The sequence below is a fragment of the Pristiophorus japonicus genome, chromosome 4, assembly GCF_044704955.1.
Source record: "Pristiophorus japonicus isolate sPriJap1 chromosome 4, sPriJap1.hap1, whole genome shotgun sequence".
Lineage (NCBI taxonomy): Eukaryota > Metazoa > Chordata > Chondrichthyes > Pristiophoridae > Pristiophorus > Pristiophorus japonicus.
Genome location: NC_091980.1, coordinates 132,283,064 through 132,295,217, shown reverse-complemented (window position 1 = coordinate 132,295,217; position 12,154 = coordinate 132,283,064). Strand labels below are relative to the sequence as shown.

The window sequence follows — 12,154 nt, the reverse complement described above, 5'->3', positions numbered from 1 at the left end:
GTTATCTAGCCAAGGTTCTATACAAATTTAACATGCTGCACAGGGATGTGGTTCAGCTGCAGGTATTCCTCGCTCTGAGCTCAGAACTGCGCTAATGGTTAACTGGTTACGAACGCATCACAAAATATATCAGGTCAATGTTCACCTCACTCCATGCAATAACATAAGAACATAATTAGGAGCAGGAGCATGTCCAATGGCACCTTGAGCCTGCTCCAACATTCAATATGGTCATGGTTGATCGTCAACTGCACTTTCCCGCCCTATCTCCATATCCTTTGATTCCCTGTGCTGATACCTACTGACTCAGGGACAAGGGTGTTAGCAACTGAGCCAAGGTTGATCAAATCTTACATTTATATGTTGCCTTTTGTTCAGGACAGCCCAAAGCACTTCATAGCTGATGAAGTTCTTTTGAAGTTCAGTCTCAGTTTTGTAGCAGCCAATTTGCACACAAAGATCCCCCATCAGTCTGTTTACAATGGGGAGATCTGGATTTGGATGAATGTACACAGGTGGATTTGTAACACTGCTCCAACTAAAAGACACAGTTAGCATCACTCAAAATAAATGCAAAGTCATATGTGTATGGAGGCTCAGATTGTAATTCCCCTTCCAAATGTATTCATTCACAATACAGGGAGGGACAAGCAATGAAGGGCCGCAGCAACTGAGGGATGTGCCCACAGTCAGTCAGTGGAGAGTCAGGTTGTGGATATCACCACCAGTTTAAACATACCTCATGGAAATTAGTGTGAAACCTAAATTTGAGGTGGTTCTGGTTTGTAGATTTTCAAAGTTTCTAAAAATCAAAATTATTCATGTCCTGTTCAGAGATGCAGCCTGGATTTTAGCCTGCTGTCCATGGCCAGATTTGGCACACTCACCTCAAGGTGGTCCACCTCTCCCTCTCCACGGTCAAAATTATTATTTGAAGCTCATCATGGATCAGAACAAATCCAAACCATCTTTCTCCAGTCTTCATCGCCTCCTCTGACATCACTTGCACCCACCATTTTCTCTTGACACTCAGTGTGAGCTCATAGACTGCTTTGAGTATGCAGGTACAGCAGGCGGTGAAGAAAGCAAATGGCATGTTGGCCTTCATAGCTAGGGGATTTAAGTTTTGGAGCAGGGAGGGCTTACTGCAGTTGTACAGGGTCTTGGTGAGCCTCACCTGGAATATTATGTTCAGTTTTGTTCTCCTAATCTGTGTAAGGACATCCTTGCTATTGAGGGAGTGCAGCGAAGGTTCACCAGACTGATTCCCGGAATGGCAGCACTGACATATGAGGAGAGACTGGATCGACTGGGCCTGTATTCACTGGAGTTTAGAAGAATGAGAGGGGATCTCATCGAAACATATATAATTCTGACGGGACTGGACAGGTTAGATGAAGGAAGAATGTTCCCGATGTAGGGGAAGTCCAAAACCAGGGGTCCAGTCAAAGGATAAGAGGTTAGCCATTTAGGATCGAGATGAGGAGAAACTTCTTCACTCAGGGAGTTGTGAATCTGTGGAATTTTCTACCGCAGAGAGTTGTTGATGCCAGTTCATTAGATATATTCAAGAGATATGGTCCTTATGGCTAAAGGGATCAAGGGTGTATAGAGAGAAAGCAGGAAAGGGGTACTGAGGTGAATGTTCAACCATGATTTTATTGAATGGTGATGCAGGCTCGACGGGCCGAATGGCCTACTCCTGCACCTATTTTCTATGTTTCTATCTTTACCCCTACATAGACAGCGCAGCTGTTTCCGCCTCATATTCTGCCACATAGGATAATGAGGCCAAAACAAGGAAAGAGAAAATATCCAAGAAAGTCGGGTATGTACGCTTCATGTCTCTTACACTCGGGATGTCTAACCTCCCAATGTCCCATGGTTCAATGAGTGTTAGCATTCTAGAATATGGTGTCACAATAGGTCAATGTTGTTATGTATGGAGAAAGAGTCAGACTGAACACTGTGAGCTCAAAGTAAAGTGTGACCTTGGTCTTTCATTGCAGGTCTCCAGAGTGCCTCTCCAACCTGTAAGTCCTCCTTAAATACCTGTGTTCTCAAGGGATTATGGGATCCCTGGTACTCCAGGGGATGAGTCCTCTGGTGGCTCTACAGAGTATATGCAAGTTTACATATATAACAACACTCCTTCCCAAAATGAACAGTGTAACAATTTACAAGGTGAGTCGATCTGGGGCACTTCTTGCCCTGGTTGATCATCTCGGAGTGAAAGCTGGTATTGGTGAATCAACTGTTGGGCCCTCGCTGGGCGGCTGTGCAGCTGGCCTTGCTGGGCTTCCTGGTCTGGTGGGTCCTGCTGGGCTGCTGTGTATGATGGGTTCTGCTTCGTGGCCAACCGTGGTGTCGGTTGCCACTGGTGTGTATGTTGGGGGGGGTCAAAAAAGGTCGGGTACAAAGTGGATTACTCAGGATAGTCCATGAATCTGAGTTTGATTTGGTCCAAATGTTTCCGGTGAATGAGTCCATTTGAAAGTTTGACCCGAAACACCCTGCTCCCCTCTTTGTCCACGACAGTGCCGAGAAGCCACTTGGGACCATGTCCATAATTCAATACAAACACAGGATCATTGATTTCAATCTCGCGTGACACATTAGCGGTATCATGGTATGTACTTTATTGAAGCCGGCTGCTCTCTACCTGTTCATGTAGATCAGGGTGAACTAACGAGAGCCTTGTCTTAAGTGCTCTTTTCATGAGCAGTTCAGCAGTTGGGATCCCAGTGAGTGAATGGGGTCTCGTGCGGTAGCGAAGCAGGATTCGGGATAGGCAAGTTTGCGGTGAGTCTTCCGTGACCCTCTTCAAGACCTGCTAGATGGTTTGCAGTGCTCTCTCTGCCTGATCATTGGACGTTAGCTTAAATGGGACAATGTGACATGTTGGATCCCGTTGCAGTTCATGAATTCTTTCAACTCAGCACTTGCAAAACATGGCCCATTGTCGCTCACCAGGACATCGGGTAGGCTGTGCGTGGCAAACATGGCCCGCAGGCTTTGAGTAGTGGCAGCGGACGTGCTAGCCGACATTTTATCACATTCAATTCATTTGGAGTACGCATCTACAACCACAAGGAACATTTTACCCAAGAAGGGGCCTGCATAATTGACATGGACACTAGACCACGATTTGGAGGGCCAAGACCATAAACTTAGCGGCGCCTCCCTGGGTGCATTGCTTAACTGCGAGCATGTATTACATCTGTGCACGCAGGACTCTAAGACAGCATCGATACCGGGCCACCACACGTGGGATCTGGCTGTCGCTTTCATCATTATGATGCCTGGATGGGTACTGTGGAGGTCACTGATGAAGGTGTCTCTGCCCTTCTCGGGAAACACTACTTGATTGCCCCACAGAAGGCAGTCTGCCTGTATAGACATTTCATCTGTGCGCCAGTGAGTGGAACGGCTTTATCTCTTCCTGCATTTCCACTGGGACACTGGACCAGCTCCCGTGAAGCATACAGTTTTTGACTAGGGACAATAAAGTGTCCTGGCTTGTCCAGGTTTTGATCTGCCGGGCAGTGGCGGATGATTGCTCACTCTCAAATGCTTCCATAACCATGACTAAATCTGCAGGCTGCCCCATTTCCACCCCATGGTGGGCAATGGCAGCCTACTGAGAGCATCGGTGCAGTTTTCTGTGCCTGGCCTGTGGCGGATGGCATAATTGTATACGGACAAAGTGAGCGCCCATCTCTGGATGCGGGCCGATGCATTAGTATTTATCCCCTTACTCTCAGAAAACAGGGATATAAGAGACTTATGGTCAGTTTCCAATTCGAGTTTAAGCCCAAACAGATATTGATGCATTTCTTTACCCCATAGGCACACGCTAACGCTTCTTTTTCAATCATGCTATAGACTCTCTCAGCCTTAGACAGACTCCTGGATGCATAAGCAACCATTTGCAATTTCCCAAAATCATTAGCTTGTTGCAATACACACCCAACGCCATATGACGATGTATCACATGGTAGTACCAAATGCTTACATGGATCATACCTCACAAGCAATTGGTTTGAGCATAACAATTTTCTCGCTTTTGCAAAGGCATTTTCTTGATTTTTGCCCCATGCCCATTCGTCCCCTTTATGCAGTAAGACATGCAGTGGTTCTAACAGTGTGCTGAGACCTGGTAAGAAGTTACCAAAATAGTTCAGGAGTCCTAGAAACGACCGCAGCTCTATCACGTTCTGTGGCCTCGGTGCATTCTCGATTGCCTCCATCTTCGAATCGGTGGACCTGATGCCCACCGCGATCCTCCTCCCCAGGAACTCCACTTCAGGGGCCAGAAAAACGCACTTCGAGCGTTTTAACCTGAGCCCCACGCTGTTGAGTCGACTAAGAACCTCCTCCAGGTTCTGCAGATGCTCGACTGTGTCCCGACCTGTAACCAAAATATTGTCCTGGAAGACCACGGCGCGCGGGTCCGACTTGCGTAAGCTTTCCATGTTTCTCTGGAATATCGCCGCCGCTCATTGAATTCCACACGGGCATCTGTTCTACATGAAAAGACCTTTGTGCATGTTGATGCAGGTGAGGCCCTTCGATGATTCCTCCAGTTCCTGCGTTATGTAGGCTGAACTCAAATCCAGCTTCGTGAACATCTTTCCTCCCGCCAGCGTTGCAAAGAGGTCATTGACCTTTGGTAGTGGGTATCGGTCCTGCAGGGATACACGATTGATAGTTGCTTTGTAATTGCCACAGATTCTAACGGTGCCGTCTCCCTTGATAACTGGGACAATAGGACTGGCCCATTCGTTGAAGTCGATCGGTGAAATGATGCCCTCTCTTTGCAACCGGTCTAGCTCGATCTCTACCCTTTCTCGCATCATATACAGTACTGCTCTCGCCTTGTAATGGGTGGGTCGCGCCCCGGAATTAGGTGGATCTGCACTTTTGCTCCTTGGAATTTCCCGATGCCTGGTTCGAAAAACGAAGGGAGCTTGTTTAAGACCTGAGCACACGAAGTGTCATCAGCGGACGATAGCGCTCGGATGGCGTCCCAGTTCCAGCGTATCTTTCCCAGCCAGCTCCTGCCGAGCAGCATGTGACCATCACCTGGTACCACTCAGAGTGGTAGCTTGTGCACCGCTCCATTGTAGGAGGCATTTATGGTAGCATTGCCGATTACGGGAATCAGTTCCTTTTTGTAACTTTTAGTTTCGTGTGAATGGGACTTAAGACTGACCTTGAGGCCTTGCTGCACCACAATTTTTTGAAAGTCTTTTTGCCCATGATGGACTGGCTCACGCCCATATCCAGCTCCACTGACACTCCATTTAGTTCAACATTCCGCATTATCAGGGGACATGTAGTGGTGAATGTGTGCACCCCATGTACCTCTGCCTCCTCGGTCTGAAGCTCTGGTTCTTTGTGATCCGCCATGGATCTGTCGTCCTCTGCAACATGGTGGTTTGCAGGATTAACAGGATTTGCAGCTCACCTGCACATATGTTGGAGGTGTCCCATTGTTACACTGCTCTTGCAAACGTACCGTTTGAAGCGGCATGAATGGAAACGATGATCACCCCCGCAACGCCATTAAGTTGTCAATGGCCTTGCATTCAGCACCCTTGGTGGTGGACTCTGAGACATCTGCGGACGTGCAGCTGCAGGCATGTGTGACCTGCCCTGTACGTTGTGATTTGAAAACAACATCACTTTGTTCACAGTACTTGTAGCAGCACTTATGTGCTGAGAAATTTGCTTAGTATTGTCACTGATGGCAATGAACGCCTGGGCTATCGCTCTGGCCTTACTCAAGGTTGAGGTCTCTATTGTCAAAGATTTGTGAAGTATGGTTTCGTGGCCAAAGTCTTTGAGCATGTGCTCCAAAAGTCCTTCAAATGCGCAATGTCCTGCAAGGCGTCTTAGCTCGGCGACATAACTCGCCACTTTCTGGTCTTCAGACCTTTTGTAGGTGTCAAACCAGTACCTCGCCATCAGAACGCTTTCATTGGGTCCAACTGCTCCCGGACCAGTGTGCACAAATCATCGTATGATTTCTCTGTGGGTTTCGCTATAGTAAGCAGGTTTTCCTGAGGCCATATGTTGGTGCCCCACAGACGGTGAGGAGAATCGCCCTTCGTTTGGCAGCGTTCTCTTCTCTATCCAGCTCTTTGGCTGTGAAATATTGGTCATGTCACTCCACAAAGACATCACGATCATCTCCCTCCGAAAATATCTCCAGGATGTCCCCTGTTCTCTGCCTCTTTGGGTTCGCTATCTGTAGCTCGTCGCCAGTTGTTTTGCATTGCAAAAGAATCAGACTGAACACTGTGAGTTCAAAGTAAAGTATGACCTGAGTCTTTTATTGCAGGTCTCCAGAGTGCCTCTCCAATCTGTGAGGCCTCCTTAAATACCTGTGCTCCCAAGGGATTATGGATCCCTTGGGACTCCAGAGGATGTGCTGTCTGGTGGCTGTACAGAATATATACAAGTTTACATATATAACAAATGTCTTGCACTATTCTGTAACATTTCTAGAGTGCGGTCAGCTCAGGGTTAGAACTGCCCTAAAAATGTTGTTAAATTGACTTAATAAAGTGTTACCAACACGAATCAGGCACTTAAAAAAAAACTTCCTGCCACAAACCGCTGGAGTGGAGCTACATTACAGGACAAACAGGAATCTGTTCCACCTCCGCCGCCTCCAGACCAGATCCAAGGTCGTCCCATCCTCCGTCACTGAATTACAGTACACAGACGATGCTTACATCTGTGCACACTCGGAGGCTAAACTCCAAGCCATCATCAACACCTTCACCGAGGCATACGAGAGCATGGGCCTTAAACTAAACATCCGTAAGACAAAGGTCCTCGCCACACAGCACAGCCCCCCCGGTTATTAAAATCCATGACGAGGCCTTGGACAATGTGGACCATTTTCCATACATTGGGAGCTTACTGTCAACAAGGGCAGACATCGACAATGAGGTCCAACACCACCTTCAGTGCAGCCTTCGGTCACCTGAGGAAGAGAGTGTTTGAAGACCAGGACCTCAAACCTGACACCAAGCTCATGGTCTACAGAGCAGTGGTGATACCCGCCTCCTATATGGCTCAGAGACATGGACTGTGTAGAGCAGGCACCTCAAAACACTGGAGAAGTACCACCAACGTTGACTCCACAAGATCCTGCAAATCCATTGGCAGGATAGGCGCACCAACGTCAGTGTTCTCACTCAGGCCAACATCCCCTGCATCGAAGCATTGACCTCGCTGATCAGTTGGTTTTAAATTTTAAACTGAATCCAAATTGTCAAGGTGAGATTTGATCTGCAGTAGTTCCTCCTATCGTTACCTGGCTTCTTTCTCCATCTCTTCAGCCTGTCTTCCCCTTGCTGTGCAGCACTTGGCCCAAGTTGCTGCTGTTTGTATCATTCTTTTTTTATATTTCCCAGCCTCTCTCTGTGCTTAGCTCTAACACGTGTTCCAGCCCGGACCCTACAGGCTTCAAAATGCTTCCAGTTTCAGTTGCAATCTTGGAAACCCCATAGGTCTCCCTTGCTGATTTCTAGTCTCTCACTAGAACGTTGTTGCTCTGCGCCCCATAACCTCCTGAATACTTACTTCATGGAGTCCCATTGGCCTAGAACAATATTGCACTAGATCCCAACTTCCAAAGCTGTCACTTATTGGTCTAATGAAGAGTTGGATAATAGAGACAAGTTTCTATCGGATAAACAATTGGAGACTTGCTCACAGTGTTTTGAGCTTCATCTGAGTTTTGTCCATACTGAAATTCAGAGGTTATTCTCAACTTGCCTGTAACACATGAACATAGGCGTGTCAGTCCATCTTTTCCTTACTTCTTCCTTCAATAGTGTTCCACCTTTGATGTGCTTTCTTAGCCTGTTGTTTCCTGTTGATCCCACAGTGTTCTGATCCGATGAGGAACGGAAGATATCCATGGAGCCCCAGCACCATCCTTCCCTGACCAGATTTGTGGAAACATCAGTAACTCTCAGCTCAGAAATATTTACTGGACATCGTGTTCCAACAGAAAACATTCACCACTCTCCTCGCCTCTTTCCATTTGTGCTTTTCCCGTGGACAGTCAAACATCAAGAGAGATTAATCATTAGCAAACACAGGAAAAAACTGATATTCTCTTCACACCAGTGGGACAATGTCTACACAACCAACACTGCACACATTGTTTCTCTCTCTCTTCCCACAATCCTCCCAATCCCTTCAGCTTGACACAAACGTCCTGCCCTTTAACCTCTGCGGATAGACCAGATTACCACAGCAAATGTAAAATACATGGAATGTACTGGTGTAAATAGGTGCCTCCTCAGATATTTAAGACATTAAAGAAAACACACTCAGTTAACCTTCATTTCAAGTTTGCATGAATCTAATAATTGGGGTGAGGCAAACCTAATATAAAGGGACCTGGATAGGTGTGCTGCTGTTGGAAAATGGCATTTAATGTGGGAAATGCAAGAGAATGAGACTAGGGTAGAGAAATCAACAGTGGGAATATAAACTTAATAGTTCTAGGCCACAAGCCACCAACACAGTAGATGCGTCTGGGGATCCCGGAAGCGGATAGCGTGGAGATTTTACACATGATTGAGATAGATATTGGCGGACTGGGTGACTGAGAACTTTTAGTATCAATGATCAGTCAGATGGACTCAGTGGGGAGCACTCTCATCTCACAGACAGCAAACTATGGGTTTGAGTCGCCACTCCAGAGAATTGAGCACAAAATCTCGGCTGATACTACAGTGCAGAAATGAGGGCATGTTGCACCGATGGAGATGCCATCTTTTGGATGAAATGTTGAACCGAGGCTTCGTCTGCCCTCTCAGGTGGACAGAAAAGATCCCATGGTCCCACGACACTATATCGAAGAAGAGCAGGGGGGTTATCCTGGCCAATATTTATTCCTCAACCAACATCACTGAAAACAGATTATGTGTTCATGATCACATTGCTATTTGTGGGACCTTGCTGTGTGCAAATTGGCTCTGCATTTCCTACAACAGTGACTGTGCTTCAAAAAGTACTTAATTGGCCTCAAAGCACTTTGGAACATCCTGAGATCATGAATGGCGCTATATAAATGCAAGGCTTTCTTTTTGGACTACAGTCTATCTCATTGTTACTGCAATTTCATGGTAACAAAACAATTACTGAACATCCCACGGTCCCCTCCACATTCGAGCTCCTGTGTGTACAGGTGCTCACTAAACTTGGAAGTGATGGAGTATCTGAGCACTTGTGTTTGACACATTCATCACAAGCATTTTCCATTCACCGGACCCACTGTCGGTTGCTTAGCACACTCACTGATCTGTTTGGATGTTGCATCAAACCCGCAGATACCTGCAAATGACAACGCTCAGAACCATCCAGAATTATTGAAAAGACGCTGACTTGCAAACAACAGAAGATGTCAAGGTGGCCATTAACTGGTCCAGGCAGAGCACGGCTGATGGGGTGTTCTCTCCGTCTGCCTGCCTCTCTTCTGTGGCTATGTCTGTGCCCGCATGTCCCTGGAGAGGGAAGATGCTGTGTCTGCTGGTATGCTGGAGGCTTTCTGTGACCAGTGGCCACCAGAGGGACTGGAGTGCAGTGTGGATAAAGGGAACAAAATTAAAATTTTGAAGGTTTTTAATGTTAGTTTTGTCATAATTTGGAACTTATTGTTTATTCCCCCTTTATAAAGGGGGCACTTATGGTTTAAATGTTTCCGATAGCTGATTTAATCATCCCAATTAGGGCAGTAGGCCCAGCTGCGAGTCGGCATGGGCCTCTTCTCTGCTGTAACCATTCTATGATTCTATGAATTGATTAGCCTAAAGAGCAGAGGATCCAATTAAATCTTTGATTCTGGATATTTGAACTGTTTTTGAGGAAAGTTCGCACAATTGGGATCCTCATTGAGTTGTCAGCCAATGATGCTCATTCTTCAAAGATCTGACTGGTTCTGGGAGTCCATCCCCCTCCTCCCTTTATTTGATTGGTTCTCTGAGAGGCTGCAACTTCTGATTGGGTAATGAGGAATGTCACTCATTATCGAGGCTGCCTCGCTTGGATTATCCTTCAGTATAAATACAGGAGTTTGAGTTTAGTTGAAGCTTAGTTTTGTGTTTGATCAAAGTTACGATTTCTTTAAAAAAAAAAATCATCAAGATGGCTTCTCAAGTGCGTCAGAACTACCACCAGGACTGTGTGGATGCTGTCAACAAGCAGATCAACATGGAGCTCTATTCCTCCTATGTTTATCTCTCTATGGTGAGTTTTATATTTTAGACCACTTCACAATGGAGACTATGTATTGTGAATTTACTAAATTCTGTGCTGTATCCAGCCCACCTATTCTGAGTATCTTGAGTCTTAATGACTTGCTTTCCTGGGTGCTTTTGAACTTTTTGAAGTTTATTTGGAATACATTCTGCACTCATTGCATGGAATTTAGAATTTGTGTCCTCCTTCTATATCACTCCATCGAATTTCCGTACCTTGCCTTTTCAATGGGGGTTGTAATCTTAAAATTAGAGCTAGCCTGTTTAGATCGAAATCAAAGTATTATTTCCTGCAAGTGTGGTGGAAATCTAGAACACTTTCTGTCCCATCTCCCTCAAATTTAAAAAGACTTTGATACTAGGCTGTAGTTTTTGTTGGGTATGGGTATGAAAAAATTGTTTCCATGACAGTATATACCAGTTCAGTGAGATTTTGGACCCTTGAAAGAAAGCAAAATATTGAGGTTGAAGTTATGTACTGTACACGACACCCAAATACTCTTTTGATCCCTCCGCAGTCCTTCTACTTTGACCGGGATGATGTTGCCCTGCGTCACTTTGCTGAGTTCTTCAAGGGGCAGTCACATGAGGAACGTGAGCATACGGAGAAACTGATGAAATTCCAGAATCGCCGTGGAGGACGGATCATCTTGGCGGACATCAAGGTTGGATTTGATAATGGAGTGGCCTTGTCTCTGGCTCCCTTTAGACTGATTGTTCCCAATACATGCTAAAGCAATTGGTTCCAATTTACATCACAGGCCAAACTGGTCTTTGCGGTGATTATATTCCAACAAACCTCCTCCCACCTTGCTTTATCAGCATATCATTCGATTTGCTTCCACTTCAATATATCTGAGCTATTTGCCTCAGCAATATAACTACAGAATTTGTGATAGCAAATAAAATTGCCATTAAGTTAACATGCAGGTTCATGGTAAAGTTGACTTTTGATTGCACCCTGAATTTCCTTCAATACATTACAATGTTTGTTTAATCTATTCTATGTTCAATGTAGAATTTTCTTTCCAGAAACCAGAGCAGGATGAGTGGAGCAATGGTCTGGAGGCGATGCAGAGAGCTCTGCAGATGGAGAAGAATGTGAACCAGAGTTTGCTGGATCTGCACAAACTCTCTACTGGGAGCACTGACCCTCATGTAAGTTCTTAATGATTTAATGTTGTCTTTTGGGTAAGTTGGAGGTTGTGGAACCTAGCTGTGCTTGGGCCTAATTAAAAATCTCCATGCCCAATAGCTTTGTGCAAGTGTCTCATTGGCTTTTGTGTGGGAAGGGATGGGGAAGTTGGCTGACTGTTAAATGTGTCCCAGGATCTGTGCACCTATTGTGCAGTAAGTTTAATCTAATGATGCAGTAATTCCTTCAATTGCAATTGCACCACTTGACTATCCTCCAGTTCAAGAGGATTAAAATCCAAATTCCTGAAGGGGAAGCTGACATTCCTTGATATCTGCTACTGTCATAACTTGTTTCTGTGTTCTCCTTCAGTTGTGTGACTTCCTGGAGACCCACTACATGGATGAACAAGTGAAGATGATCAAGAAGCTTGGCGATTACACCACCAACCTGAAGAGACTGGGAGCCCCTGAGAATGGCCTGGGAGAGTACCTGTTTGACAAGCACACCCTGGGGGAGAGTGACTGAGATCAAGCAATTGTGTACAGTATTTGTATAATTAAAAATATCGTGTAGGGAATGATAGCTTCTGACTTTGTACAACTAGCTGTGAGACCTGGGTGCTTGATGTGAAATGTAAATAAACTGTTCAACATTGGACTGGGTTTTGTCTCCTTTTTGAGTGGATGAAAAATAAGCAATTAACTTGTTTTACATCAGACAAGAATTA

The 12,154-nt window shown here is 45.6% G+C and overlaps 1 protein-coding gene across 1 annotated transcript; it reads left to right on the top strand.

The window, feature by feature from the left end:
• Positions 1-10,176: 10,176 nt before the first annotated feature.
• On the top strand, positions 10,177-11,952 carry LOC139262649 (ferritin heavy chain, oocyte isoform-like). Its single transcript, XM_070877802.1, has 4 exons — positions 10,177-10,278; positions 10,808-10,954; positions 11,322-11,447; positions 11,797-11,952. The coding sequence occupies exons 1-4, from the start codon at positions 10,177-10,179 to the stop codon at positions 11,950-11,952; spliced, it is 531 nt and encodes a 176-aa protein (XP_070733903.1).
• Positions 11,953-12,154: the final 202 nt, after the last annotated feature.